The 26,438-nt window shown below is 42.0% G+C and overlaps 2 protein-coding genes across 10 annotated transcripts; one reads left to right on the top strand and one right to left on the bottom strand.

The window, feature by feature from the left end:
* The first annotated feature begins 5 nt into the window (after nt 1-5).
* gpsm2 (G protein signaling modulator 2) lies at nt 6-10,017 on the top strand. 5 transcript variants are annotated; one of them, XM_046051689.1, is made up of 16 exons: nt 6-226; nt 1,266-1,304; nt 3,046-3,410; nt 5,617-5,838; nt 5,923-6,058; nt 6,184-6,323; nt 6,436-6,559; nt 6,720-6,835; nt 7,258-7,413; nt 7,498-7,606; nt 7,756-7,885; nt 7,973-8,049; nt 8,197-8,385; nt 8,489-8,648; nt 8,773-8,963; nt 9,135-10,017. In XM_046051689.1, exons 3-16 carry the CDS (start codon nt 3,346-3,348, stop codon nt 9,315-9,317), a joined length of 1,998 nt encoding a protein of 665 aa, XP_045907645.1. In that variant the 5' UTR covers nt 6-226; nt 1,266-1,304; nt 3,046-3,345; the 3' UTR covers nt 9,318-10,017. The 5 variants fall into 5 exon arrangements, with proteins under 5 accessions (XP_045907645.1, XP_045907649.1, XP_045907648.1 ...); XM_046051690.1 differs by lacking the exon at nt 6-226 and adding an exon at nt 297-360; XM_046051693.1 differs by lacking the exon at nt 3,046-3,410 and having other exon boundaries at nt 7-226.
* Nucleotides 10,018-10,020: 3 nt separating this feature from the next.
* On the bottom strand, nt 10,021-25,707 carry wdr47a (WD repeat domain 47a). 5 transcript variants are annotated; one of them, XM_046051687.1, is made up of 17 exons: nt 25,536-25,707; nt 23,620-23,826; nt 23,086-23,169; nt 22,847-22,931; nt 19,906-20,037; nt 19,508-19,684; nt 18,833-19,344; nt 18,564-18,681; nt 16,364-16,545; nt 15,305-15,550; nt 15,152-15,215; nt 14,496-14,653; nt 13,642-13,811; nt 13,339-13,509; nt 13,086-13,217; nt 12,675-12,893; nt 10,021-11,560 (listed from the first exon to the last, which is right to left on the bottom strand). In XM_046051687.1, the coding sequence occupies exons 2-17, from the start codon at nt 23,775-23,777 to the stop codon at nt 11,418-11,420; spliced, it is 2,751 nt and encodes a 916-aa protein (XP_045907643.1). In that variant the 5' UTR covers nt 23,778-23,826; nt 25,536-25,707; the 3' UTR covers nt 10,021-11,417. The 5 variants fall into 5 exon arrangements, with proteins under 5 accessions (XP_045907643.1, XP_045907640.1, XP_045907641.1 ...); XM_046051684.1 differs by having other exon boundaries at nt 23,620-23,792; XM_046051685.1 differs by having other exon boundaries at nt 23,620-23,789.
* Nucleotides 25,708-26,438: the final 731 nt, after the last annotated feature.

The following is a 26,438-nucleotide window of genomic DNA, read 5'->3' as shown; positions in this document are numbered from 1 at the left end:
GGCGAAAACACATACGCTAGTGCAGCCGTAAGGCTTTACTTTTTTCTCATAGAAGTTAAAATCCAAGTTTTATAAAAGTTAAAGGATAATGTAGTGTTAGGCTGGATATAATACAGTTTATAAATACACTACAGCCATCCGTTTTTTCAAACGGACCTAGGTTTTTATTCTTGTGAGAAAGTAAAGAAGAGGAGAAGTATCCGTTGTTCGAACTGGATCGCCTAACGTAAGTTTAGAAGCTAACATGCTAACTAGCTATTCTTTATCTGGATGTGATACTGTAACCGGAGAGAGATGAATTCACTGCCCGAGTTTGTGGCTTCGAGCTGGCGTTAAACTTCTGGTAGTAGTCCCCATCATGTAAGTGTGGTGTTTGTAGTCCTCTCTTTCAAGCATCCTCATGGAAGAGTAGCGCTAAAATCTGTCTGAATAGAGCTCACACTGACAGGAATGTGTCCATTGTCGAGTTAGCTAAATTAAGCAGCAGTTCAACTGTCAACGTTACTGATCAGTATCTCGGAATTCGGATAAGTGGTGTTGTAGTTTGTTTTTATTATTGGTATCATATGAAATATCTGTAAGAATTACAAACATATGTTAAATTTTACGTTATATGAAATCAGTTAGTATAACGTTACATAACGTTAATTAGAGTTATAACTGTATTTGTTTAATATGATTATGGCCACTTTAATATATTTCATATATTTGCAACAATATTTAATAAATATGTCAGTTTAGTCACAGTTATAGAGGCATACACACACATGCTCATTGACACAGACACAAACATCACACCCATTAAACTCAGTTGCCATTTTATTAGGTAGCTTACACTTAGCTAAAACTAAAATGTTTAGTTTTTGCTGAAACTGTTTTAGAAAGGTGTTTATTCATGTATTTTGGAGGCTATAGATGGAGGTTGCTGTTGATATGTATTATACAGGGGAACTGTATATGATATTTTGTCTTCCTTCATTTAGTGTTATTTATTAGGAATACCTGGTTTATTATGTAGGCCCTACTAGCAAAAGAAATGTATATATGTATGCAGTATGTGTACCCAATAAACTGGCGACTGAGCATGTCATCTAGTGTACTAAACCAACAAGTCAAGTTTATTGTTATATCAAGTCTGTATCATAGTGTTCATAATCATGAAAGGTAAAATACACAAATGTTCATACACAAACATAAATAACAATGTACTGAACCATTTCATTTAGATGTAAAGTTATTCATGATCACAACACTTTTCCTTGCAGGCTTTCCAGATATCCTGTTCCTGTGAGGAAGAATTACCGGTCAGTATCCCATTACTTAATGTAGTTTCTTCTTTTTGTTTTGGTGTAGGCTTCTGCTGACTCATGGTGTAATGCTGAGTGGTGTTTCCATATTTAGATTCTGCTGTCAGTGCCAGTAGTCATTTTACCACATCAATGGGCTGTAAGCACAAAGAAAATAGATGCAGTGTGTTTAAGATGAAATCATGTCCAAGAGTCAGTGATTACCTCCTGTGAAGCTGTCATTTAAAAACAACCTCTTGTTTCCTTTGATGTGCCTTAAGTCATCACTTCTTCCTCTTACACTGTTGTTCATGCTCACTGTAGCTTTGCGAGCAGAAAATGTCTCTCTTAAACACAGCCAGTTGGCATACAGTGGTGGAAAAGGCTGTACGAACACTGGCACACACTAATGGGTGATTATAATAATGAGCAGGAACACGAGTGCTGCACCGACTTCCAAAGCCCCGCGCTTTAGATTGTGTTATAACAGTTCACACAGCAGCAAGCAGAACAAGGTGGGCAAAGAGATGATTTTATTCTACTCTTTTTTTTTTTTTTTACCTTTTCAGACAGGTTGACATTACATAGGCATTCCATATACTGTATGGACCCATGCCTTTGGTGTGAGAGAGGTGTGCGACCTCTAACATGTATAGCAATTGTAAGTTGCTTTGGATAAAAGCGTCAGCTGAATGAATAAATGTAAGTTGTTGCAAAACAGTTGCGTCATTGCTGTTTTGGATGTCATCTGTTTGAAAGATTTGCAACTAACTATCTGACTATATCTGACAATATTTTGATATGATTATAATTATTAATATTATTAAACTTATACATTCTTCTACAGGTTACTTTTTTGGAGGGCGGGGCAACATAAGGAGGCAATTTAGCATACCACTTGCCTATATATATATATATATAAAGAACACAGAAGTGGTCACGTACAATGCCCAATTTACATTACATTACAGTCATTTAGCTGATTTTTTTATCCAAGCACGCATGCCTGTGGAGCAACTAGGGGTTAAGTGTCTCACTCAGGGACACATTGGTGGATGTGTCGCATCTATAAAATGAAATACAATTTATGCGGCAGTGCTATGTGTTTTATGGTTGTAACGAGCTCTGAAAGGTTTTTAAGTACGTGCGCTGCTTGGGGGACGCTGCTGAAGGGTTAAACTTTGGGGGGACAAATGGGTGTGGCTGCTATGACCTCATGGAGAAATGAGGTAATGGTTGGCTCTGGTCTTTACTTGGTGCTGTCTATCTTATCCATGTAGCTTGCTTATCACTGTCCTTTCCTTTGGTGGAAGGTGTCTACACACAGTAGATTAATTTTATTTATTTTTTCAGGGCTTCAGTTTTAATTTTGTGACCTTTTTTTCATGAAAAAAATCATGCAACAGGTAGCTGGTTGCTTTCTTTTCAGTGGCTACCTCTGATTTGCATTTACACACTTTGAAGATGGTATTTTTCCTGCCACCTCTGCTTGCAAATGTTGCCTTCTGTGGTGTTCATAGTTTGCTCACCTTCTAGCAACTTTAGAGAACACACACACACACACGTCCAAGCTTGGATGAATTGATTCGCTGTCTTAGATTGACAGCTTGCCTGTGATGACCCCCGTCCATTCATTCCCGCCCTTCTCTCTCACTTCCTGCCTGCCCCACTTGTGCACGCCGCTGTTTGGTTGGTGTTGCCATGGCACCGTGTGGCCAGAATGAGGCTTCACATACAGCATCTTGTGTTCTCTTCACAGAGGGCGGCCGAGGAGATTGAAGTGCAGTGACGCAAAAACACACAGTATATGAAAGCAGCCGTGTGGACTGACGCAGCAGCTCTGTCCAAACACTCATGGGGTTACCTTCCCCTATCAACATTCAGCAGAGAGACACTCGCAGACCTGACCACGTTGGGTGACTTTTTGTTTGGTTGACCTCCTCTTGTCCAACTCCTTTTAGCAAAAACATATTTTTTTCTTTCTGGTTGGCTCTTGTTTTTAAACGCAACCATTTTTTCGGGAACGAAACTGGGATTGTCCCTCATATTATGTACATCAATGGACACCAGTGGCTCAGTGGTTAGCACGGGACCTGAGGAGCAGTCCTTTCATGTTCGCTACAGGTAGGAATCTCTTCTCTCCCAACTAAGGTATGGTTGTAGAGTAGATTGCCTGGCTGTCTTTTCCTTTTGAACATTGTGGAGTTTTAGAAAGGACTTTAAATGAAGTTGTTGGTTATTAGAAGAAATACCTCTTTATATTTATTATATGTATAGTTATTTTAATGCTTGTTCTTAGGTAACAGATACGGTATTTAATTATTTGGTGTTACCTTGTTGAGGAAGTAGCAGTATTATGTGTAATATTGAACTGAAAATTGAGGCCTAAGGCAAATTATAGAGTGGGAGGCCCCTTTTCACTGTGCTCTCTATGAATTTGCTAATTAAAGGCTGGTGAGTTTCCCAAAAAAAGCATCAGCCAGCTGTCCCTATATATCCAGGCAAAGAGCTCTGGCAGCAGGTGTGACGTCCAGTTAGCTTCAATATTTAACAAGCCCTGAAAAATTCATCACTGCTTGCTTTGTTTTTCGCCACATGTGTGTCCAACTTGTTTGGATAGAGTAGGCGTCCATATAGCGGGAGAATGTCTGTTTTTCCCAGTGGATACTACCGCCAGAGTCTGCTTGTGTGACTGTTCTAGTAAAGCTACTTAGCACTCACCAGCACTGTAATCTGTCGGGTGCACACTCGACAGGTGCAATCTCAGGTGACCAGGTCAGAAGAGAGAGCTTGAAAGAAAGACAAGCAGATTAGCCGAGAAAATGCAGATTGAGCAGTTTACTTGCTGCCATTCCCTGGAAGTTAATTCTGTGCAACATCACACGCGTCTCCTTGAAAGTTTTCCAGCACGTGATGCTAAAATAACTCTGACGTCAGATGAGCAATGACAAAGAGGAGCTGCAGCCTGGAAGTTTTTCCAGTGGAAACCTCGGTAGATGCCTCTCAGATGTTCCATGTGCTGTTGTTGTTGTTGTAAGACACGAAAAGCCAGCAGGTAGGCTAGCATTTGCCACAGCTACAGTGTTGGAAAAGTATGTTGCTTAACCTGCTAGTAAACAAAAAGTGGGCTTTTCTAATTTGAGGCCTAAAACTGCTGAGATTTCTGGACTATTCAGAGAACCATGTTTGCTTTTGTTCACAAATTATAGCGTAGCCGACAAACTACTTTGATTGGTGTTTTTGTGTCATTTTAATAGCACACCATAGACTATGTTAGGGATTACTTCTTGTGGGGCATGTAGACAAGATTGTGTGTTTTAAATGAGTCTGGGTCAGTTTTTAAGAGTTTTCAGACAAAACCTTGGGTGGCTACAGGAGGAAAGCTTGAGATAAACAAACTGAAAAGACTTTGTGTGAAGCCGATCTCTTCCCCACAATACTGTTTCCTGAAAAACAAAAGTTGGCAGACTAACAATTTTTGCTTTGCACAAATATGCCACTTAATCTAAAGATAATCCATCTGCAGATAAGCCACCAGCCATTGTCTGACACTCCTTTCATCCGGCCTTGAAACGCCCGAGCCTAACCTCATATGTAACTCCACGTTATTTTGGGACATCTGTAAACACACTGACATAGTTAAGTGTTTTCAAAACAGTCCTTGCTGTAGGTGCATTACCACAATCTCATGAGAAATGTTACTAACTGAATAAAAGTTCTGGAAGTTCATTTTGATGCCATTTGGTAACAAAGTACTGAAACCAATGCCTGTATAATAGGAATGAATGCAAAAACCTATGGTAAGATGGAAAGTGATTGGAGTTGATATCATGTGAAGTAGATACAGCTTGCAGTTAATAGGCTAAAACATACAGAATCTTTTCTTTCTTTTCTGAACACAAAATGATGAACATTAGTATAGTTAAACATTTCTACCCAATCTTTGCTTTATTTTACTGTAAAGGGAACCCACTTTACTTTCTGAAGCATGTCAAAAGAATGTGAGCTCTACCATAGCAAACAAACCCCAGTTTGAGCCATTGTTCTCTGTAGGTGGAAGGAAGTAGCTAAACATTCCCTGTTGAAAGCCTTTGCTTAGAGAGAGGTTTTGTTCCCTGGTTGTGAGTAGAGTCCAGTCAGTTGGCTGTAGGTTTCAGCCAGAGAAGAGCTATTTCTCAACAACTTTCTTCAATACTGGTCCTAAATTATTGTCTGTAATACTTTAGTGCTGCTCAGTGGAAATTGTTTTTTTGAAGCTGAACCACTTCAAACAGCAAGCCAGATCCTTGTTGATCACCTGACAGACTAACTCCGCTTCTGTCTGCTGTAGGATGGAGGTGTCCTGCCTGGAGCTGGCGCTGGAGGGTGAGCGGCTCTGTAAGGCGGGCGACTACAGAGCAGGCGTCTCCTTCTTTGAAGCTGCCATGCAGGTGGGCACAGAGGACCTGCAGGTGCTCAGCGCCATCTATAGCCAGCTGGGCAATGCCTACTTCCATCTGCATGACTACGCTAAGGCCCTGGAGTTCCACCGGCATGACCTCACCTTGACCAGGTTGGACCTACAACAACAACCCCTCAACCATGCTGACAGATGATTACTATATTTACTAATACTAACATAATGTGTGTTGCGTAGGACAATTGGTGACCTGCTTGGAGAAGCCAAAGCCAGTGGAAACCTTGGCAACACATTAAAGGTGCTGGGGCGGTTTGACGAGGCTGTGGTTTGCTGTCAGAGGCACTTGGACATAGCGAGAGACATTAATGACAAGGTGTGGCAGCACAATATTCAAGCACTTTGGTGGTAATGTGTACTGTAGAATATTTTGTAGTGTATGAGGGCATTCAGAAGACATTAAATGTCAGCATTGACCTGTTTTTCCTGGATTTGTGTTAGGTGGGTCAGGCGCGAGCTCTGTATAACTTTGGGAATGTGTACCATGCCAAAGGCAAAAGTATCTGTTGGAGTGGAGCTGAGCCTGGAGATTTCCCAGAGGAGGTCATGATGGCACTGAGGAAGGCAGCTGAGTACTATGAGTAAGTGACTGTGCAGTGTGGTGCTTGTGAATATGTGTGGGCGACATTTTAATGATACAATTTAATTCTATTATCCAAATTATATTGCATTTGACTGGATGTGTATCTACAGGGCAAACTTGGCGATAGTGAAGGAGCTTGGGGATCGCGCCGCTCAGGGTCGAACCTACGGTAACCTCGGCAACACGCACTACTTGTTGGGAAACTTTCACAGAGCTGTAGCTTCTCACGAACAGGTGTGGTGTGACCCTAAAAAGCCTTTCATTCTGAAAGAATATTTGTAAAGTCTTCACGCTGCATAAACTAGCATTATAAATGCCACTCAGTTACTTCTGTAATTACAGTTATTCTGAAAGAAATGCTAAAATATGTTTCTATATCTCTTCCTCTGAACAGCGTTTGCTCATAGCTAAGGAGTTTGGAGACCGCTCGGCAGAGAGACGGGCGTACTGCAATCTGGGGAACGCCTATATCTTTTTGGGAGAATTTGAAGTAGCAGCAGAGCATTACAAGTAAGCCACAGCTCACATATGAATTTTTACATCAATCATTTTCTGTATATAAAAAGTTGGGGTGGGTGATATAATGGTATATACTGTGCAACCGCCAAAATGTGTCCACTGGTAGAGATTTGGCAATACTGTTTCCAGGAGCTATCCCATAGTGTTTCAAATATATATTCAGGGGAAGCTATGTAGCAAAAAAGGGTTGGATCCTCGCATGATCTTGCCAAATTCTGAATTCAGCTGCCTCGCAAGGTAATGTGATTTGGGCTAATTGACCAAACGCTCCCTTCACTCGTGTCTGACATTATATCTTGTGTTCCCAGGCTGTGCTGCTTCTGGGAAAGTAAGCCTGTGGCATGTTTGGAAGCCAGAGGCAAACATTGAGGCCTCTCTGCACTGTTTTGAACCAGCATGTCTGTGTTTGTCAGGAGGACACTGCAGCTGGCAAGGCAGTTGAAGGATCGAGCTGTGGAGGCCCAAGCCTGCTACAGTCTGGGAAACACCTACACACTTCTCCAGGATTATGAGAGAGCAATAGACTACCATCTCAAGCACCTCATCATAGCCCAGGACCTCAATGACAGGTACACACACACACACACACACACAAATTTGCTTTAGGAAGAAGAACATTCATGCTGATGTATTGAAATGTGTTTTTGACGCAGGATTGGGGAGGGCCGTGCATGCTGGAGTCTTGGAAATGCTCACACTGCACTGGGGAATCATGACCAAGCCATGCACTTTGCTGAGAAACACCTGGAGATCTGCAAAGAGGTACATAACATACATGAATAAATGAAAGCGGTTTGTTTCTTTGACACATTCTTCTGTCTGTGACTTCTCCTTTACAATAAAGCAGTGGAGAAAAAAAACTTTGAAAACTAATCTCCCTCTGTGTATGTGTGTTTTTTTTATTTTCTCAGACTGGAGACAGAAGCGGGGAGCTGACGGCTCGTATGAATGTTTCTGATCTCCAGATGGTTCTGGGTCTGAGTTATAGCACGAATAACTCCACTCTGTCAGAGAATAAGGATATAGACTACAACCTGCATGGTAAGTTAGTCAGTTATAAGTTGTATGTGTTGTTGTAACTGTGTAATTTGCACAGTATAACAGATGTTTATGTTGTTTGTGTTTCAGGAGCGAGGCCCAGAATGAGCCGAAGACACAGCATGGAGAACCTGGAGCTGATGAAACTCACCCCAGACAAAATGAATGTAATGAACATCTGTCCTGCCACATGAAGTGCACAATCCACAGATAATTGGAGGGTTTATCTTCTCCAGGCTTTGCGTTTCTTTTTAGCGTCTTTAAACTCTTTTCCTTCTGCATTGTGGTAACTAATCCATTCCTGTGTATTGAAGGGTCAAAAGTGGAACAGCGACATCCTGACCAAACAGTCCAAACCCTCGCTGGCTAAGACCTCCTCCAAGCTGTTCTTTGTCAGTCGCCTGCGTGGGAAGAAGTACAAGACCAGTGGCTCCAGTAAGGTCCTCCAGGACACCAGCAACATGCTGGACTCCAGTCAGGCAGCAGCACAGGGACCACAGAAGGTACATTCAACCGATAACCACACATATGCTGAGACCTCATTTAGTCTCCTACAGCTGTTGTCAAACAAGGCCTGTTCATGTTTGTGTTTTTGTACTTCTTTAGCGACTCAGTCCGGACATGCTCGGAGATGAGGGCTTCTTTGATCTGCTGAGCCGTTTCCAGAGCAACCGTATGGATGACCAACGCTGTTCAATACAGGATAAGGGCAGCAGGTTATCACTAAACAGTGGTCCGGAGTCGCCTCCCAGAGCCATCAGGAAATGTAAGTCCATACCTTCACACTCAAGATTCATGCAATTCCCACAGTGTATCTTCCTTTTCATACTGAAATAAAACTTTGCTGCTGTTAATCTCCTCTGGCAATTCTGTTCTCTTAAACTCTGTAGCTGTATCAGATTCTGCCAACGTCTCAGGCATCCCAGGCCGGCGGTTAGAGGAATCTTCAGCAGCAGGGGGAAGCCTGCCCGGCCTCAGGCTCAATCAAAACAGCAACCAGGCCGTTCTCAGCCACCTGATGGCCAATGCTGACAATGCCGAGCCTGACGACGACTTCTTCGATATGCTTGTCAAATGCCAGGTACTTGATATGACCAAATGTAGTGGCTGAAGAAAAAGTGCTGTTTCCCTCACAATGATAAGCATACAGTGCATTTAATACACAAGAAGATATAATGTGCCTTTCTAAACAAGAACATAAAAAAAACAAATCTCAAACTGATGATCTCTTCCTTCCTCTTAACTCTACCAGGGGTCCCGTTTGGATGACCAGCGCTGTGCCCCTCCCCCTCCTCCTGTCCGAGGGCCCACTGTACCAGATGAGGACTTCTTCAGCCTCATCATGCGTTCTCAGGCCAAACGAATGGACGAGCAACGTGTCACCCTGCCTTCTGCAGCAAACACTACTGCCAGGCCCAGCTCCAGCTCCAACTGAACAAAGCACTAAAGGGATAGGGTTTAGGTTTTTTATCTCATGAAGGTGTGGACAGCTGTGTGACTAAACAGTCGGTGGTCACTGGGAAGAAACCCGTGTCTCTTTTACATTTTTCCTTTTGGACAAAAAGCACTGTCAGTGATTGTATATAGTATACAGTATGGAAAAATCTCAATCTAACAAGAACTTGTTTCGCACAACTTGCACCAACAAAAACTCTTTAGTATCAGGGACAAAAGTGTATTTGTTTTTTTATCCTTGATTGTCATGATTCTGTCCTCGTAATTTCATTTCACCCTATGTGTATTTTTCAATACACAACTGCATTAATGTTTGTATTCATTGTACTGTTAATGATTGTTATGATTCTGTTAACTGCCGTCCCTACCACTACGAAGTAATGTGGTAATGCTCACAGTGGTGTCTTGAGTCAGTGTGGACACAGAGGTACAGCATTCTTTCCATGTATTTTGTTTGTATGTGAGGGCGGGTATTTGGTTTTTGGTTTAAGAGTTACCAGGGTCAAAGTTAATGGAATTTTTTAGCAAACTGGTAAAATAATGAATTTAACCGGTGTACAGTCCTTACTTATGCTCTTTTGTACTAACTGTTTCAACGAGGTCAGAGGAATAAATGTACAGTAGGCATCTTGTTTTGACTTTTCAAAATGTTGAATGTAAACTGTTTAACAAAAAGACAACGCTTGTGTAAAAGACACTTTATTGAACGTACCAGCAGTCAAAATGAGTTAGCTTGAATTAATTTAAGTCACTTTTAAAAACAAGAATTAGAAAGGCTTAATACAAGAGCCACTAGCATTTCAAAAACATACTAATACCTGTACATACATAAACACAACCGAAATAAATACATCTATGTACGTATTAGTTTGGCCTTATTTGTTAAAACAATATATACTATACATTAACATAAAAACTTAAATATGCATCTTTATAAGTAAATCAATATTAGAAGACAATGGTAAAGGACAAAGTGCGCATGTAAAATTAAAGAAAATAATACAATTCATATGCCCAAAATACTGGCTCTAAATAAAAACCCACTTAGATTTCTTTGTGCATATGGTTACACCCTTGTTATGGGAAAAGACTGCCACCTACTGTTGTTATATTATTACAGCAGTAGACAAACCAAAGCTTTTGAACACTGAAAAATCCTAAACAGAATGCTAGGGCACTCGACCACACACTTTACACTCTGTATTTCCCTTTGAGGCGGACATAATTAAAAATCTTCCATTGCAAGCAAGCCATTGCAAGACACTAACAGCTTCAGCGCAAAAACACTGATTTCAAATTTAAAACAAATACACAAGCTAAAGTTACACATTTTTGAGTTGAAGTAATGCAGTGGATACAGTTACATTACACATCAGCACATCCCACAGGGAAGCAACAGCTGACTGATGAACAGATCGTATCACTTCCACAGATTTAGCCTCCTGATGGAAAATGCTCACTACTGAGACATTTAAAATTTAAATTTCACACCATAAATTCAGCTCTGGTTTTGTCAAACAAAAAATAGCAGCATAACACCAGCTGTAAGAAAATGATATGCAAAAGGAATGTAGGACTTCTCAAAATGACTTAACAAAATTTGATCTTGAAAAATGACCCTTTTTTTTGTACATCTTAGTTATGGAAACTGAGAACTGAAGGAAGGCACCATCATGAACAAAGCACTCTGTCCTGTCAAACCTCAACAACTCCTCAGTGAAAGGGTCATGCAGCAACTGACGGGTGTGTGAGTGTATGGAGTGAAGATGTAGGATGACACCACATGAAGGGATGAAATGAGAAACTGCTGTTTTACCACTGAAGATGACAACAATCAGCTTGACAAATGCTATGTGACAGATGTAAAGATAAAAGGGGGACATGCAACGTGTGCTTTTGACGTGTCACAGGTTTGTATCCATTTGGTTTCTTACAGACAGGAGTGAAAGGCTCATTCACCTGTATGTGTGTGTGTTTGTTTCAGGGTGTTACAGTGTTGATGCACTCAGGAGCAGTGTTGTTTAAGAGGAATGTGTGTGTGTTTTAGATTATAGCGACTGGTTGTCTGTGCGTGCATGTGCTATGGGTTGTGTGTCCAGAGTGTGACAGTGCGGTCAGCAGAGGATGAGAGGAAGGACAGGTCTTGTGTGTGCCATCGACACTGAATCACCTTGTCGCCGTGCTCTCCCACCACGGTCTGAGGCAACTGCTTGGTCAGGTCCCCTGTAGACACACACACACACACACACACACAAGAAATGGAGTTCAGGCAGGCAGATATACAATCCTGACAAAACTATGTCTCGCATTTGATTAAAAACATTTTTTCCTGTTAATTTTGGCATCCAAGATCATTCCTGAACTTAAGTGAAGACCACTTACTATATATTCAGAAATATATAGTAAGTGGTATATATTTCCATCCCTTTCTTCTGTAAGTAGTCTCCCTTTCTTCATCAAAGGTACAGAATAATATGTACTTACAACAGGTATTTACATTCATGGCAACAATATACTTACAATACAGGTATTAAACATCAGAAGATGTGATGAAACATGGGGACCTCTATAGAATCTTTCAACACATCAATGTCTGTCCAGTAAATACACTCTGTAGCTACTGCCAGCAGCTTAGCTTAGCATACAGACTGGAAACAAGGGGAAACAGCTACCCTGGCTCTGTCCTCCAACCAGCACCTCTAAAGCTCATTAATTAACACATCATATCTTTTTTTGTTTATTCTGTACAAAAACAAATGTGTTAAAACGACACATTATGATTTTACAGGGGTTTATGTGCGTATTTCTTGCCTGGGAGCAGTGATGTCCTGTCATCTCCAGGAAGACACTCCTTGTGGCCAAGAAATAGTCTGGCACATAAAACCACCCTAAAACTGTAACATGTTGTTTTCTACTTACACTATAAAGACGCCAAATGCCTTGCCAATAGTCCCAATCCTAAAAATATTCAGTTTACAATTACATAAAACAGGGAAATTACCTAAATGACTCCTTTAATTTCACTACACAGCCAGAGAAATGCACCCTGCATTACATGGATCATCTGGATAACAACGAGATTCACCAGGTGCCTCAACAGTACGTGGCTGTAAACACAAATAATGGCACTTATGGCCCATTTAAACCATTTTGTATTTATAGTCAGTAAAACAGGATGGCCCACATGAAGAAGCTAAAGGTAGATAACAGCAGTCAACTATGTATATCCTCTAGTAAGAGATCTTCACTACTGCCAGCCTGAAGGTATGTCTGTATTATATATCAGCAGTGGCAGCAGGTTTGTTGAGTCATTAATAAGTCAGCAGATGGGACGTACCTTGGAGGTTGGTGACCATGACCTTTGTGTCGTAAGAGCCAGTGAGCAGGTAGTGTGCTCCAGGGGAGAACCTGACGGATCGCACATCACTGGTGTGCGGCCGGTACACCTGGACGATTCGCCCTCCTCTGATGTCGTACAGCATGCACGCACTGTCTTCCTGGCCTGTCGCTAACAGACGGCCACTAGGATCGACCGCTACCGAGGCAACAGGACTGCCTGTGGAGTGAAATAAGGGGGCGTAGCTGTAAAAACCAGTACACAATTACCAGTAAAATCACTATGTACTGATTGAGAGAATCATCAACACCCATTATGGAAGCACTTCTGGTGTCAAAACTTTCAAGGGATTGCTGAATTGCGTTATTTGATCCAAAAATGAAGGAGAAACTCATGACACACGGGTCATACCTGAGCCATGGAAAGCAGTTCCCACTACTCGGACACAGCTGGGCACCCTGAGGTCCCAGAAACGCACCGTCTTGTCTTGAGAACCAGAGGCGATCATCCAGCCTCCCCATGTATACAGTGACAGAATGTGACCTGAACAGCAACACAACACGTTATTTTACACGTCACACACTTTGTCAGTGGCACTCTTTCTCTCTTTGACTCTTCACTTGAGTTCAGAAGGACGCGTGGATGGATGAAATAGTCAGTGTACCTGTGTGTCCGCTGAGGGCGTGCAGACCCTGCCCTCTCTGACAGTCGGTGGTGTATATGTTACAGTCTCCAGCTCCGGCGCTGATCAAGATTGCTCCTCCACTTTCTGGACCCTCCATGAAGGCCAGGTCTCTGATGGTGCCATCATGCATGCTGAACTCAAGGTCTGGGCCTAAGGCACAGAAATGACAGTGCTCATGAGATGCCGATAATAACAGATCACTGTTATCTCACTGTCTACGCATATATGCGTTGACACCAACAAACAAGACTTTGATCATGCATTATTGCAGAGTATACTAACCTGTGGCATTGCATGTCTCTGCACTAAAAGGTAGGACTTTGACATATTTGTCATTGGAGCCTGTCGCCAGCAGCTGCCCACAGTGGCTCCAGGCCACACAGTATATGGACCCTTTGTGGTGTTTGTTCCTCTTGAAGCGAACGACCGGCTGCTTGATTGGACTTGAACCACTGCGGAGAAGAAGAGTGGGGAAGAGGAAAAAAAGGAGAAGAAAGAGGAGACAGATAGGAGAGAAGATGAGGAAATGGGTAGACATTCAAAGTAGGTAAAGGTAGCCATCTATAAACTGATGAAAAGAAGGATTATCATTTTCTGGAATTAGTACAGCTTTCTGGAAGTGGTCAATTTGATTTAAGTCCTACCCAGTTTATAGAATGAACTTCAAGTCTCAACTTTTATTCCTATAACTGAATAGAATCACTCAGTTGTTTTTAGCATTACGTAGGTTCTAATTGATTTAGTCATTAATTACTGATAGGTGCCCAAAAATATGGAAATTTGAACTCCTAAAAAAAACTTGGCAAATCCTTCTGCTGAAGAAAATAGTGTGATATGATCAAAAGCTCCAGAACAGTTACTAAGTGGACCTTGTGGTGAGATTGTTGTCAACTGATGCTTCCGAGGCCAAGAATAAACATTCAATCTTCAAGTTAGTGTTTTTTAACAGATGACCATTAAAAAGTTCTTCATTAAAAGTTTAGGGCACTAAAAGAAAACTCATCATTATCTATGTTCCACAATGCGAAATTAGGTCATGGCCAGTAACTGTGGTTGGCAGCGGACAGGAACAGGATGTATCACACTATCAAAAAACATTTTTGACATTAAGTTCTTGAGGTGAATGCGGACATTACCTTGGGTCTAATGTTTCAGGATAAGCACAGACACGTAGAGTTTTGGAGTTGGACCCCACAGCATAGAGCGCTCCAGACGGGTGAAAGGCAACAGCTCGAACGGCCTGAGTGTCCTCCAGAGTATGCACTGGCACAAACAGGTTTTTTGGCTTGTCACCCTGAAAATGCACCCACATATGAAAACACATGAACACACAGATTGCAGGAGTTATCTGTGCAGCATAATCTCCTTTGACTCTACCGTGTGACATCCATAGTGTCATGATGCTAGCTTGACATCACTGCCACTCAAATGAAACTGTTATAATCTGCTTAGTTAAATGCCAATTTAGCGCTAGGCTGCATCGTCTTATATGATGACGACAGCAAGAGGGAACGCATTTAAAATCAGTGCAAGTTCAGAGTGCAAGATAACAAATGTTCCTGCAGAATACCAGAACTTAAGTGTGACGGTCAGTAATAAACAGCTAATGTCAGAGACAATGAGTTACAAACTGAGTGTGAATAATAAAGACAAGTGTGCATGAACAAAAGTCATTCCAGGTCCATTATTCAGCACAGCGAGACATTTCCATGCTTGTTGAGGTATACGTTATTATAGATTATTTACAGCAGGTCTGACAGAAATGTGTTAACATGTTTGTGTACATACATACCTCTTTACTTCGGGATAAGGAACCTGGTGAGTCATCTTGTTGACCTCCTTTATGTTTCTGCTCACTGTGACAAAAACAAAACACAAAAGTGTAATCATCAATACCCTCCAATGAGCTCCAGCATAAAAACAGAAGAAATCACACCTACAATACCTCTGGGATTTGACCGGGGACTCATCTGGAGGTAGGACTGTGTGGCCCCCTGTGGTGTGTTGTGGGGTGCTGCTGAGCACCCCTCCCCCTCGGGTCCGGGTCTGGTCTGGGGTCACAGATGGAGGATTGTTATTGTCCTCAGCGGAGGGCGTATTCCCGTTGCCATTACATTGCTGGGCCAGAGACTTCACCTCCTCCCCTAAATCCTCCATCCCCACATTGAGCTCCTCCAGCTTCTGGATGGACCTGAGGAGTGCGTGTGTGGGTACACACACACACACACACACACACACACACACACACACACAGTCACTATCTTTGTGGGGACCAGTCATTTGCATTTCACATTTTCCTGTTGCAGGCTTTTTTCCCAACGACAGGCCGTCAGTACACTGACTGAGTTGGTAGGCTAGTTAAATCTAGTTAAAACTACCAAGGGCAGGGGACAAAAGAAAACTGAAGTACTGACGTCATTATGCACAGCTACACCTTGTGAATAATGCAGAGGATACAGAGACAGGGAGAGGTAGGGGAGGACTGGAGGAACTCTCGAGGGACAAATCAAAGGGTCCTTTGTCCTGCTGACAGAGCAAAAATGAACACATTTCCCATGCCATGTTTGTCAGACTGAACACTAAATATACTGCTGTGGTGGTTTGGGAGCATGCTAAAGTTGCCACAGTACAAGTTTAAGATGGCTGCAATTTATTTGTGAATTTTTGGTCTAATATTGTGCATTACCAACACACATGAAGTGATGGTCCCATGTGATGTGATGTAGCCACAGATGGTGCAGTTTGGCAGGAGGCGGGTTTTAGGGGAGGTGTGTGCCATGCCAGGAAAAGCCACATGGGACTCATCATTATCAGGGCCTGAACATGTCCACTTCTCTTTCTCTGACAGCTGCTCCTCTATTGTATGAAGATATTAATCAGGCAAGCTGTACCAGAACTACCCCGACTGCTTTTATAAAGTTTGCCATATGACTTGACAGGTGTCTATATGTTATGGATGGATGGATACCCTGGACATTTTCAGCATCTCTTGCTGTGCCTGTACCTGTTGAGGAACTTCTCTGTGAGGCTATGCTGCATTTCGCTGGGCGGGGGCTCCTGCTGGACCCCTCCCTCCAGTAGCATCTGCTGGTACATTTGCCTCTGCTGCTGCTTCTGCTCCAGGTGCTGCTGCACACGGAGACGCTGCCGATAGAACTCCTCATACTTCTCTGTTGAGTCGCGAAGCTGAGGATTGAACGTGATGCCATAAATATATGTGGCACATGTACACTTCCCTATTCTTCCTATTTCTCCTTATGTTGTTCAGTAAGTCCTATTGGTTGTTTATGTATTTAATGTATAATGGTGATTCATCCTAGAAAGCAGAATAAGTCACTCTAGATAAATTAAAACAGCTAAAGGGCTTGAAAGAAAATAAGAACTGAGGTAAGTACAAATAAACAAGGACACATGGAAACAATTAAGTAATTAATTAAAACTCAAATTCATAGCACACAGTGAAACATGTTAACATCTGAAGTAAGCCACTTCCAGCTCTTATTAACACTATTCAAAGGCAGCATTGTGATCAGATGAACCCTGCTCCACCCCGTTCTTCTGTCAGCTCAGGTATTAGAGGAGGAGTGAGGCTGAGAGCCGAGGACAGGTCACTTTCCCTCTCTGTCCTCTGCTTCCTGTCCTGACAATCTGGTGGGAAAGAATCTACTGTATGTTTGGAGGAGGAGGAGAGAGAACCCCGGCACTGTGCCAGCTCTGGAAAAAGGGATGGAGGGCAGAGAGGACAAGAAAAAAAGAGAGGGCAGGAGTGTGACAGTGAGATCACAGAGGGCCCAAAGTCTGCTTCTGTTTCTGGCCTCTTTATGTGTCTCCAGGGCGACGGGGATGGCAGAGCAAAGCACTAACCTCACACCGCGATGCACACGGGGCCCAGAATAGAAAGCACGAGACAGACAGAAACAGACACTGTGTTAAAACTGTGTTTACAGGCAACATGAGGGCAGTAATGATTAGTTTTTGTGGTTAAGCTCCTGGGTCGCTGAGCCACATGTCCCTACTGACTAAGGCCAAATCCACCTGGGCTTCTTTTCCCCTTTCTGCTCTGCCCAGCCCCCTTTGTTACTGGCTGGATATTAAAAACAACTAGAGCTGCCTTATGTCTCATAATAATCACAACGTAATGTAAAAACAAAATTGCCTTAAATCATTAATGGACCATAAGAAACACATTTTCATTATTTATATATAAATTTATGCAGCAAGCTTCTCTAATGTTTTCAAAGTCTGACAGTGAGACCCCCGCCCCCCCAGACAAAATCGAGACAACTGCCCCCCCACCTTTTTGCATATATATCTTAACATTTTGGTAAATTAGCACCATTAAAAGTATGCCGAATTAGCAGTTCCTGCTTGCACTGTATTCATGGATGTACAGACAGCTAGTACTGAAATACTTTTATACTAAAGAAACCTTGTGATGATTCTAAAGCAAGTTCTAGAGTCATGATTTCTAAGCAGATGTATGGACCATTATTTAATATCTATATCAGAGATAATGATGTCCTTGGAAAGTGTAAGTCACACTGAATCTTAAAATATGTGTATCATGTCAGTCTGTTCAGATTTGACTTTGATATCCGAGAAGAAGTACAAATCCTGAAGAATCACTGATCCAAGCTTCAATAAGCGACACTTCTTTTTAGAACACCAGCATGCACCTTTCCCTTTCGCCTAAAGCGGTATTTTTGCTTCACATCTCTCCCTCTGCCTTCCCCCATCAACTCTCTGGCGTACCACTGGGAAGGCGCGCCTCACAGGACAAACTATAGGAGAAACTAGTGTGCATGAGTTTGAGTACGAGGTTTAATGTGTTAACAACGTGTCTGTACACAGACATACAAAAGCCCCTTTCCTACTTGCATAAAGGTTTGAGGTGCACGTGACATGGTGAAAGCATACTAACATTACACACAAACAAATCAAAACAAGGGCAACTTCCTTTGAAATAAAGTCTTTCATCAGGCAGAGGACAACAGATTTAAAATGGACTGAACCAGCCAACATGTCACTCTAAACAATCATTGTCAGCCTTGACATTGGTTAGGCTATACTTCACACTTGCAGGAGGACGCATACTGAAAAACATTAATTAGAAGTGGCCTATATATAGAACTTCACTGTAGGCAACACCCATCAACATACAACAGGTCTAACGAATGAAAAAGCAAAAAGTCAATGATGTTTACCTCATTCTTGTCAGCAGGGCCAGCTGATGGTGCATCCTCACCTGGAGCTGAGGCAGGACGCAGGTTCTGAGCTCCACCTGAACTCATCATCTTATCCACAGGTGTGTCTGTCCTTGACCTTCACAGAGAAATAGCAACAGCTTACTTAAAACATCTGACAAGATACTACATCAAACCAAAGTGTCAAAAAACCAGAGAGCTCGCTCCGATTGTACCTCTAGACAAAACATTTTCAAACTGAGAAAAACCTTTCAAAGCTAAACCCTTACGTTTCAGGGGATTCCTCAAAGATGCTGTGGCAGTCAGAGCTCTCCATCATGAGACTCCTGCTCAGGCTCTGCCCTCCTGCTCCGGGGTAATGGAAGTTGGCAAAGGAGTGGGACATGGGAGAGACCCCTTTACCAGGCACTACCTCCCCACCACTAGCTCTCTTATCCTGGCCGGACAGCCCGTAAGACAACCCGTCCAACGCTGGGTTCAAGGAGCGCGACATGTAGGTATCAGCAGACTGGGGGCGGCGCAGTGGGGAGGAGGGGTAAGGAGACAGTTTGCTGATGAGCGGGGTGAGGAGGTCAGCGTAGCCGGTCTTTGCGGGCTTGACCAAGCGGTCCACGTGGATGTTGAGCTGCTTCTGTTCGAAGGCACAGGAGAAGACGGTCTGGGAGAGGTTCTGCATCCAGGAGAGCAGGGACAGGTCCAGGTCGTCACATCCGTTACCGCACAGCATGTCAACACCAAGGAGAACCTCACTCTCTGTGATTTCCTCACCTGTCGCCTTGCTCTGCGCACACACACACACACACACACACACACACAAACAAATCCGGCAAATTTAAGTAGAAATCATCTGCAATTGCTCACACCAACCCGTCTGTAAGCTAGTTCTTCAGAGGCACAAACTAGTTTAGATCACAGTAGTTATGTTTGGTTTTAGTAGTTCAAACCTGGCAGAACTCCACACAGCACTCATAGAGGACTCCTTTGAGGAGCAGCTGGAAGAGTCGATCCCTACTGGCCTTGAATCCTGCTTCACTCAGTTTCCTGTCTGCAGGGATGAACTCCGCCACCATGGTGCACGCCTCCTCAAAACACTGCACCCTGGCTGTACTCGGGTTCCAATCCTGAGAAACACCAGCAGAGAAATGAGAAATCAACATACGTACATGCCGATCACATTGAATTTTACAACAAAACACACAATTGTTTGTTAGTGGAATTAATTAAACTTGTGAATTTTTCATTTAAACTTGCAGAAAACGGCACAATACAATAAAAAGAAGAGGCTCCCATGCTTTACTAATGACGCTGAAATACTTCTGTTTCAATCCACAAAATTTCTTGCCTTGAACTCCGCATGGTTTGTGAGGCGAGGCAACGTGAGGAGCAGACACAGTTTGCTGTAGTCATCTTTAGAGGGGCAGAACTCCTCCAGGGCATGGAGACACTTGACTGCTTCCTGCATGGTGAACTCCAACTGAAAAACATTTTTTTTTTTAGATTGTCACGGATGACTGAGGAGAAGTTTCTCTCTGGACAGCAGAGATAAGAAAACATGGTACTTTTTGAAAAAAGCTTTATCTCCAGCAGCACACCGGAGGCACAGATGACTTTTAAATGTCAGTAAGACAGGGGTACTTCAAGGCTAACATGCACAAGAAATCAGAAAATGATCCAGAAAAAGGGGACAGCACTTTGTTGTTATTCCTAATATTTTGTCCCGCACCATCCTGAAAAGTTATTGCCAACGCACACAATTGAGGTCATATCACAACAACCAATACACACCCCTCGGCACACTACTGCTGGTGAACATGCACATACACTGTGTCCACAGATGCCCAAAGAGGTCTGATCTAATCCAGTTAATAGGACACGATAGCTCTGGCACAGTGTCCTAACAAGCTGCATTCACAGCTCTGCCATGTGACAGCAAGCCCACAGCTAGCCTAAATTGAGAGCATGAATACAAGAAGAAAGAATGAGTCCAAATTGTATGTGTCTCTGCATGTGTGATTGAAACAGTGTGTCAGATTTATTAATTTCTTTGATCGTTTATTAATATTTATAGGGTATATACCTATACAGTCTATGGTATATTAAGGAATCCTGAAGTAAAATTCAATACTTTTTAAAAACTTTTTCAAGACCTTTTCAACATACTTTAAGACTGCCGCGCCACTTTGAGCTGTAACCGGTTAAGTCAGACACACCTTTAAAAGGGTTTTATGTAATTTTTTATAACAATAACTTTAGTAAAACATATAATAACATCTAAGTAGAAGAAGATGAATATGTTGCTCTCAGGAGGAGGCGACTGGAGGCAGCACATATTGGCACAATGGCATCCTGGCTACATCTGTCTGCTGCAGAGGATCCATCCACAACCTGGAGGAGGAGCTAGTATAAATGAATGGATTAGTATAATATTATAACATTATATTAAAAGTATATTGTTAATATAATAGTAAACTGTTAGTTTGATATTAATATGTAAATTATATTTCGTTAGTATAGTCATTATAATTTCATATAATAGTACAGTATATAGCTTCCCACTATTATCATAATAATTCCAGTTCAAGCTGTTTTTTATTCACCAACTTTGTGCAGGAAAATGCTCTACATGGTAGTAGTTAGTCTAACTTTAATTTTAAGCAGCCTACTAATGCGTCAAACTATTTATGCAGGACGATGACTTTTTTTAATGCTCCATTCACAAACCGTGACACTGACGAGCACATCGGCTTTATGAACAGTTGGACGTGTTTCAATAAAAGGCACTGATTCAGCTAAATAGACAGCCTTCGTTAGACCAAACCCAAACGCTGCTTATATTTCCCTGTTGTCTTCTGTCTTACCGCATCACCTGATGACGGCGCATTTTGTTTTTGAGTAACGGGGCTGTTTAAGCGGCCACAGCGCTCAGTCCGACTATGTTTTGAACGATTAGCATTGGGGGTCCAGCGTGGTGGAAGAATGCGGTCGGTTGTGCTCGGGATCTACTTTTAGGGGCGTATGACAGTGAAACATTCGCATGGTAGATCCCTGAGCCTAACGTTACACAGAATAATCGCACAGCCGCTAAAGTTACGTCCTACCTATCAAGTGTTTTTGGCTATGCAATATAAATAAATACGTTCACCCACACTTTTAGCAGACAAATTCTTGGGCAAAAAGGATTTTCACATTGAACAATATCTACAAAATTTGATACCTTGTTAAATGGCGAATAAGAATTTAATACTTTTTAAAAGCCTTAAGTTTCGCAAAATTGATTTATTACCTTTTAAGACTTTTTAAGACCCCGCGGACACCCTGATTTACAGATAACCCTCTGTAAGGGTTTATGACAAGGTGACCACCATTTTCATTCTTCAGTTACTGTCTCTGGTACCACATCCTCACCTTTTAATGGCAACATTTACATGTATGTGTTATTCCGTAATAAGATTTCGGATTTTGGTCATAATTGAGATACAACTCAATAACAACAACACACAGACGATGAGAATCCCAGTTCAGATGCAACTTGCTCATTCCCAAATTAAATGATATTAGTATCCATTGCTTACCATTATTGTTGCTTATCTGGATATCTATTATTTCCCCTGTGTTAAATGAAATCTATGGCTCAGACAAAAAGACGGAGGGCAGCAGATGGCCACCTTTCATTTTTTTGCCTTTTGACCATTTCATCTCTGGGTGGGACATCACAGGTGAACAGATACATTCTGGAAAAGGACTTATTCTCAGAACCATGGCTAGTCAATCACATAGTACCAGAGTAACACATAAACAGCTTAATCCAGATAAATCCTTGGCCGCAGGGAGGCAAATAGCCACGTCACTCCCAGCATGCAAATGTAGCCACTGTTGATCGTTTTCACACACACACACACACACACACACACACACACACACACACACACACACACACACACACACACACACACACACACACACACACACACACACACACACACACACACACAGCCTTCTCCTCTCTTGATTGACAGATTTGAGGTTGTTCAGATAACTTGCAGAGTTGCAGTTTCAAACTACGTGTATTAAAAAACGCTGTTTGGTTGTCTTCTCGTGTTTGAGATGGAGCCTTCTTGTTTACTGCCATGACAACCAGTGACAGTCAGTGGGAAGACAAAGCAGCGCTGTTACAATGTCTGTTCATTAGGATCAGAATTCAAGGCTGCGTTGTCACTTGGGAGGCTTAGAGAACAATAAAAAAAGACTGATAATTGTTACGTTCGCAAAGTTCAGTGACTTACATGCTGTGGCTCATCTTCTGCAGACATGGCGTTATTCACACACAGAGCCTCCAGAAACTTCTGTTTGAGGATGATGTAGCGAAACCTGAGGATATCGCAGTTGGCATTAGAAGTTGTGACACAAAAAGAAGCGCTTTTAAGTTTTGATGCTGTTTGTGTCAAATAACTGTGCGTTAAATAAGGTGAAAATATTGATACAAAAAGGATGAAGGCTTTGAACATACTGACAGTAAACACACCTTTTTCTGTCAAACTTATCCATGCACTCCAATGGCTGAATGAACTGCAAGACCTCATCCCACTGGCCATCGAGCACCAGTTGCCTGAAACAAAAACAGTTAATTTTTAATACACATTTAACACATAGAATTATGTCCTTATCTTTAAATGTCAGATTAATGTGTAAACTCAATTGTTTCAAAAAACATGGACATATATAGAGCAAAGAGTCTCTGACTCACTATTTGCTTTGGTATTTTCCTAATAAAGGTGTATCATGACAAGATGAGACAGCCTTCACACTAGAAGGAGAAATACCAAAATGTATTTTATACAATGATAACTGTAGTACTGTTGGCTGACTTTCAAGGAAGCACTCACAATTACAGAAGCGGTGCAGCGTTACACTTTCTGCCTACGTAGGGAACACTATCAGAAACACTAAACTGGAACCGCTGCCTGTTGTTTTTGTCTCATAGTAGTCAGCTTCTTGGAGCTGTAACCTGAGACGACTGTATCCACACTGTGGTTATTGCTGTGTTGAGTTTATCTACCTGAGGAAGAGCATGTCGTCTGAGTAGAGCCCATTGATGACGCCACTCTCCTTCTCCAGAGCCAGCATGCTGATGTGCAACTTCCTGGAGTTGAGAAAGTCCAGGATCACCTTGATCATCTCCACCTCCTTCACATTTATGGTTTCTTCCGCTGTCATGGTGACGACGGGCTGCTAATGACAAGGGCAAAGCAGCACAATACTAATACTACAGCACACATGCAAAAAAAAATAAAATCATTATCTATGTTATTCTGATGCTACAGGCATAACAACACCCTGAGGTAGCAGAAGCAGGCTTGTGACCATATTCAGTCTGAATCTCTGTAGGTGAAAATATGAGTGTCAAATAGGACTGGACGATAATTAATTATTATCATTTATCAACAGTCAGCAGAGCCACAGCTACAGTGATGATATGATCTTAGTTTCTGGTTATCATTCTACAAGTCTCTGTTGTCCAAAGTAATAATTCTAAGCAAGCCGTTATTTAAAACCAACAAAATCAGTTATGTTTTACACATGTTTGTTTGCAAGTAATGCATAAAAGAGGGACACAGATCATTTCTTTGAACATCAGTTTTATTCTCCATATCTGATTTTGCAAACATTTACTGCATCTAGATATACTGTATATCAGTATCAGAAAATACCATTATAGTTATTATATGTTTTATATGTAATATAGTTGCCCCAGTGGCAGGTTATTCTTGAAGAAAGCATCTAAAATGCAGATTCTGTGGAGGACTGTGGTTAGACTGGGATGCTCCTAAATATGCATGAGTGGAACTGTGTGTATCTAAAATGAATAGTGCCTCGTTTTGCAGGATGAAAAGGCCTTATGAACTACTTAAGTACAGATTTTCATCTTAGTCCACAGTCTGATCAAATTTCATCTACGTATAAAGCCAGAATGCATGGTCACAAATCTCACATTACTTCTCCTACTTTTTTTCAGCTCAAAGGGGTATAACATGACAGCAGTGCAGTCTCTTGTGATTTGCAACAAACTTCTTTGCTTGTCCACCTTACCTTTAGGCTATACCTATATTCAAATAAACTGCTAGTGTTATCCAGATGGACTTGTCCTGAGACTCTGTTTAGTCGATATTTTAATGCTCTTCAGATCTAGCCACTATCCAGCATCATACTGTTGTGGAAATTGAATACAACTTAATATTTTATCATGCCAGGAGTGCAGCGTTTCCTAATCAAATGATCAGAGCATAGTGAGGACAGTGTCTGCAGCATTTAGTCCTTAATCACATTCAACCTAAATATTTAATGTTGTGATTACACCAGACAGATCCTGCTTTCACAGAGACAACAGAGGTTGTTGAATCAAGACTACTGTGTCTAACTGAGGTTGAAAAGATGAACACTCCCCCTCATCATGTTTACAGTTGAGAGAACAATCTTTTATATTATTGTCATGACAGTAAGTAGCCCCTTACGCATTTATGGTTATCTCTCTGGGTGGGTGGGCTTCAACAAGCTTCAACATTAGCCGCTACAAAACTAGCTGGAAACCAACACTGCCTGGCTTTCAAACAATCAAAGACAAACACAGAAGCACTGCAGTCCTGCTAAGCTAGCATGAGATGGTTAGCTAATAACACTGGCACTAAGCCACAAGTCAAACAGTATAAGAAGCTTAGGCTACTTGCTAGCTTTACGTAGCTGCTGAGTTTAGAGAAAGGATTACAGCAAAACCAACAAATAGCTAGTTACCGTTAGAGCTCATACAAAGCTGACTAATTTAACCGGCGGTTGGAAGAGGAGACTGACTAGCTAGCCAGGCCGAGGGGAGAGAGAGAGGCATCATCCGCTAGTTATAGCTGGACGGGCGGGGTGCGCACTGTGACAGCTTTCCCAAGAACAGCACAAATCTGCCTGTGTGCAGCGAGTAATGCTCACCTGTTTCTAAAAATACATGGGATGAAAACGTTGACCCCGGGTGTGTCCGCGCTGTTGACAGACGCTGTCACGACGGTACCGCTCGGTATCGTCAGTGCTGTTTGTCTTCTTGCCTTGCTGTCCCTCCTCCTTGTCTGACTGAGTGTCCCCTCCCTGCTGGATCTTTCTCTGCCGCCCCGCCGCTGCGGTGTGCTGCTGCCCTGCCCAGCCCTGCTGCCTGCAGGAGCACCGCCTCCATCCATCCCTCAGACACAAACTTCAGATCAGCAGCGACCGCGCAGACAGTACAACACGATAGAAATCAATAAATATTGCGAGGTGAGATATAAAATGAATGATTACAGGTTTTATAAGGTTATATAAATTCTGTCAATAAACAGGGGCGTGCACAGAGGTTGAAAAGGGGGGGGGGGGGGGGGGGGGGGGGGGGGGGGGCTTTTTCTTTCATCCAAAAGAGTTGGGCAAGTGATGTTACTTTGACTTTGCTTACTTGGCATAAGCGATACAAATTGGCCAAACCAATAGAAGAAACATGTGTAAGTTATTAGCATTGTTTCCACACTTTACTCAAAACTAAAAATATGTTTATGAAATATTTAATATTTACTGAGCTGTGTGCGGATTTATAGTTATAATTTCTAAGATTATCACATTTGTTCCATTACGTTAATATAGGCAGCTTTCATTAGGGCTTAATTTAGAAAATATAAAGTTTACAAATATCAATATCAGCCTCAAGAACTCAGTATTGTGTGCGCTCTTGTTTTTTTATATTTAACAGTAGGCTAAGGATCCCTTATGTATTCATTAGAGAATTGTCACCAAGATATGAGTGGACATTTTACCGTTAAAAAATAACCCTAACACTAGAATAAAATGTTTCTGTATTTGCAACAATGTACT

Source organism: Micropterus dolomieu, linkage group LG06 (assembly GCF_021292245.1).
Source record: "Micropterus dolomieu isolate WLL.071019.BEF.003 ecotype Adirondacks linkage group LG06, ASM2129224v1, whole genome shotgun sequence".
Classification (NCBI taxonomy): Eukaryota; Metazoa; Chordata; class Actinopteri; order Centrarchiformes; family Centrarchidae; genus Micropterus; species Micropterus dolomieu.
Note: the sequence above shows the minus strand (reverse complement) of the source record. Positions and strands in the feature narration are given on the sequence as shown.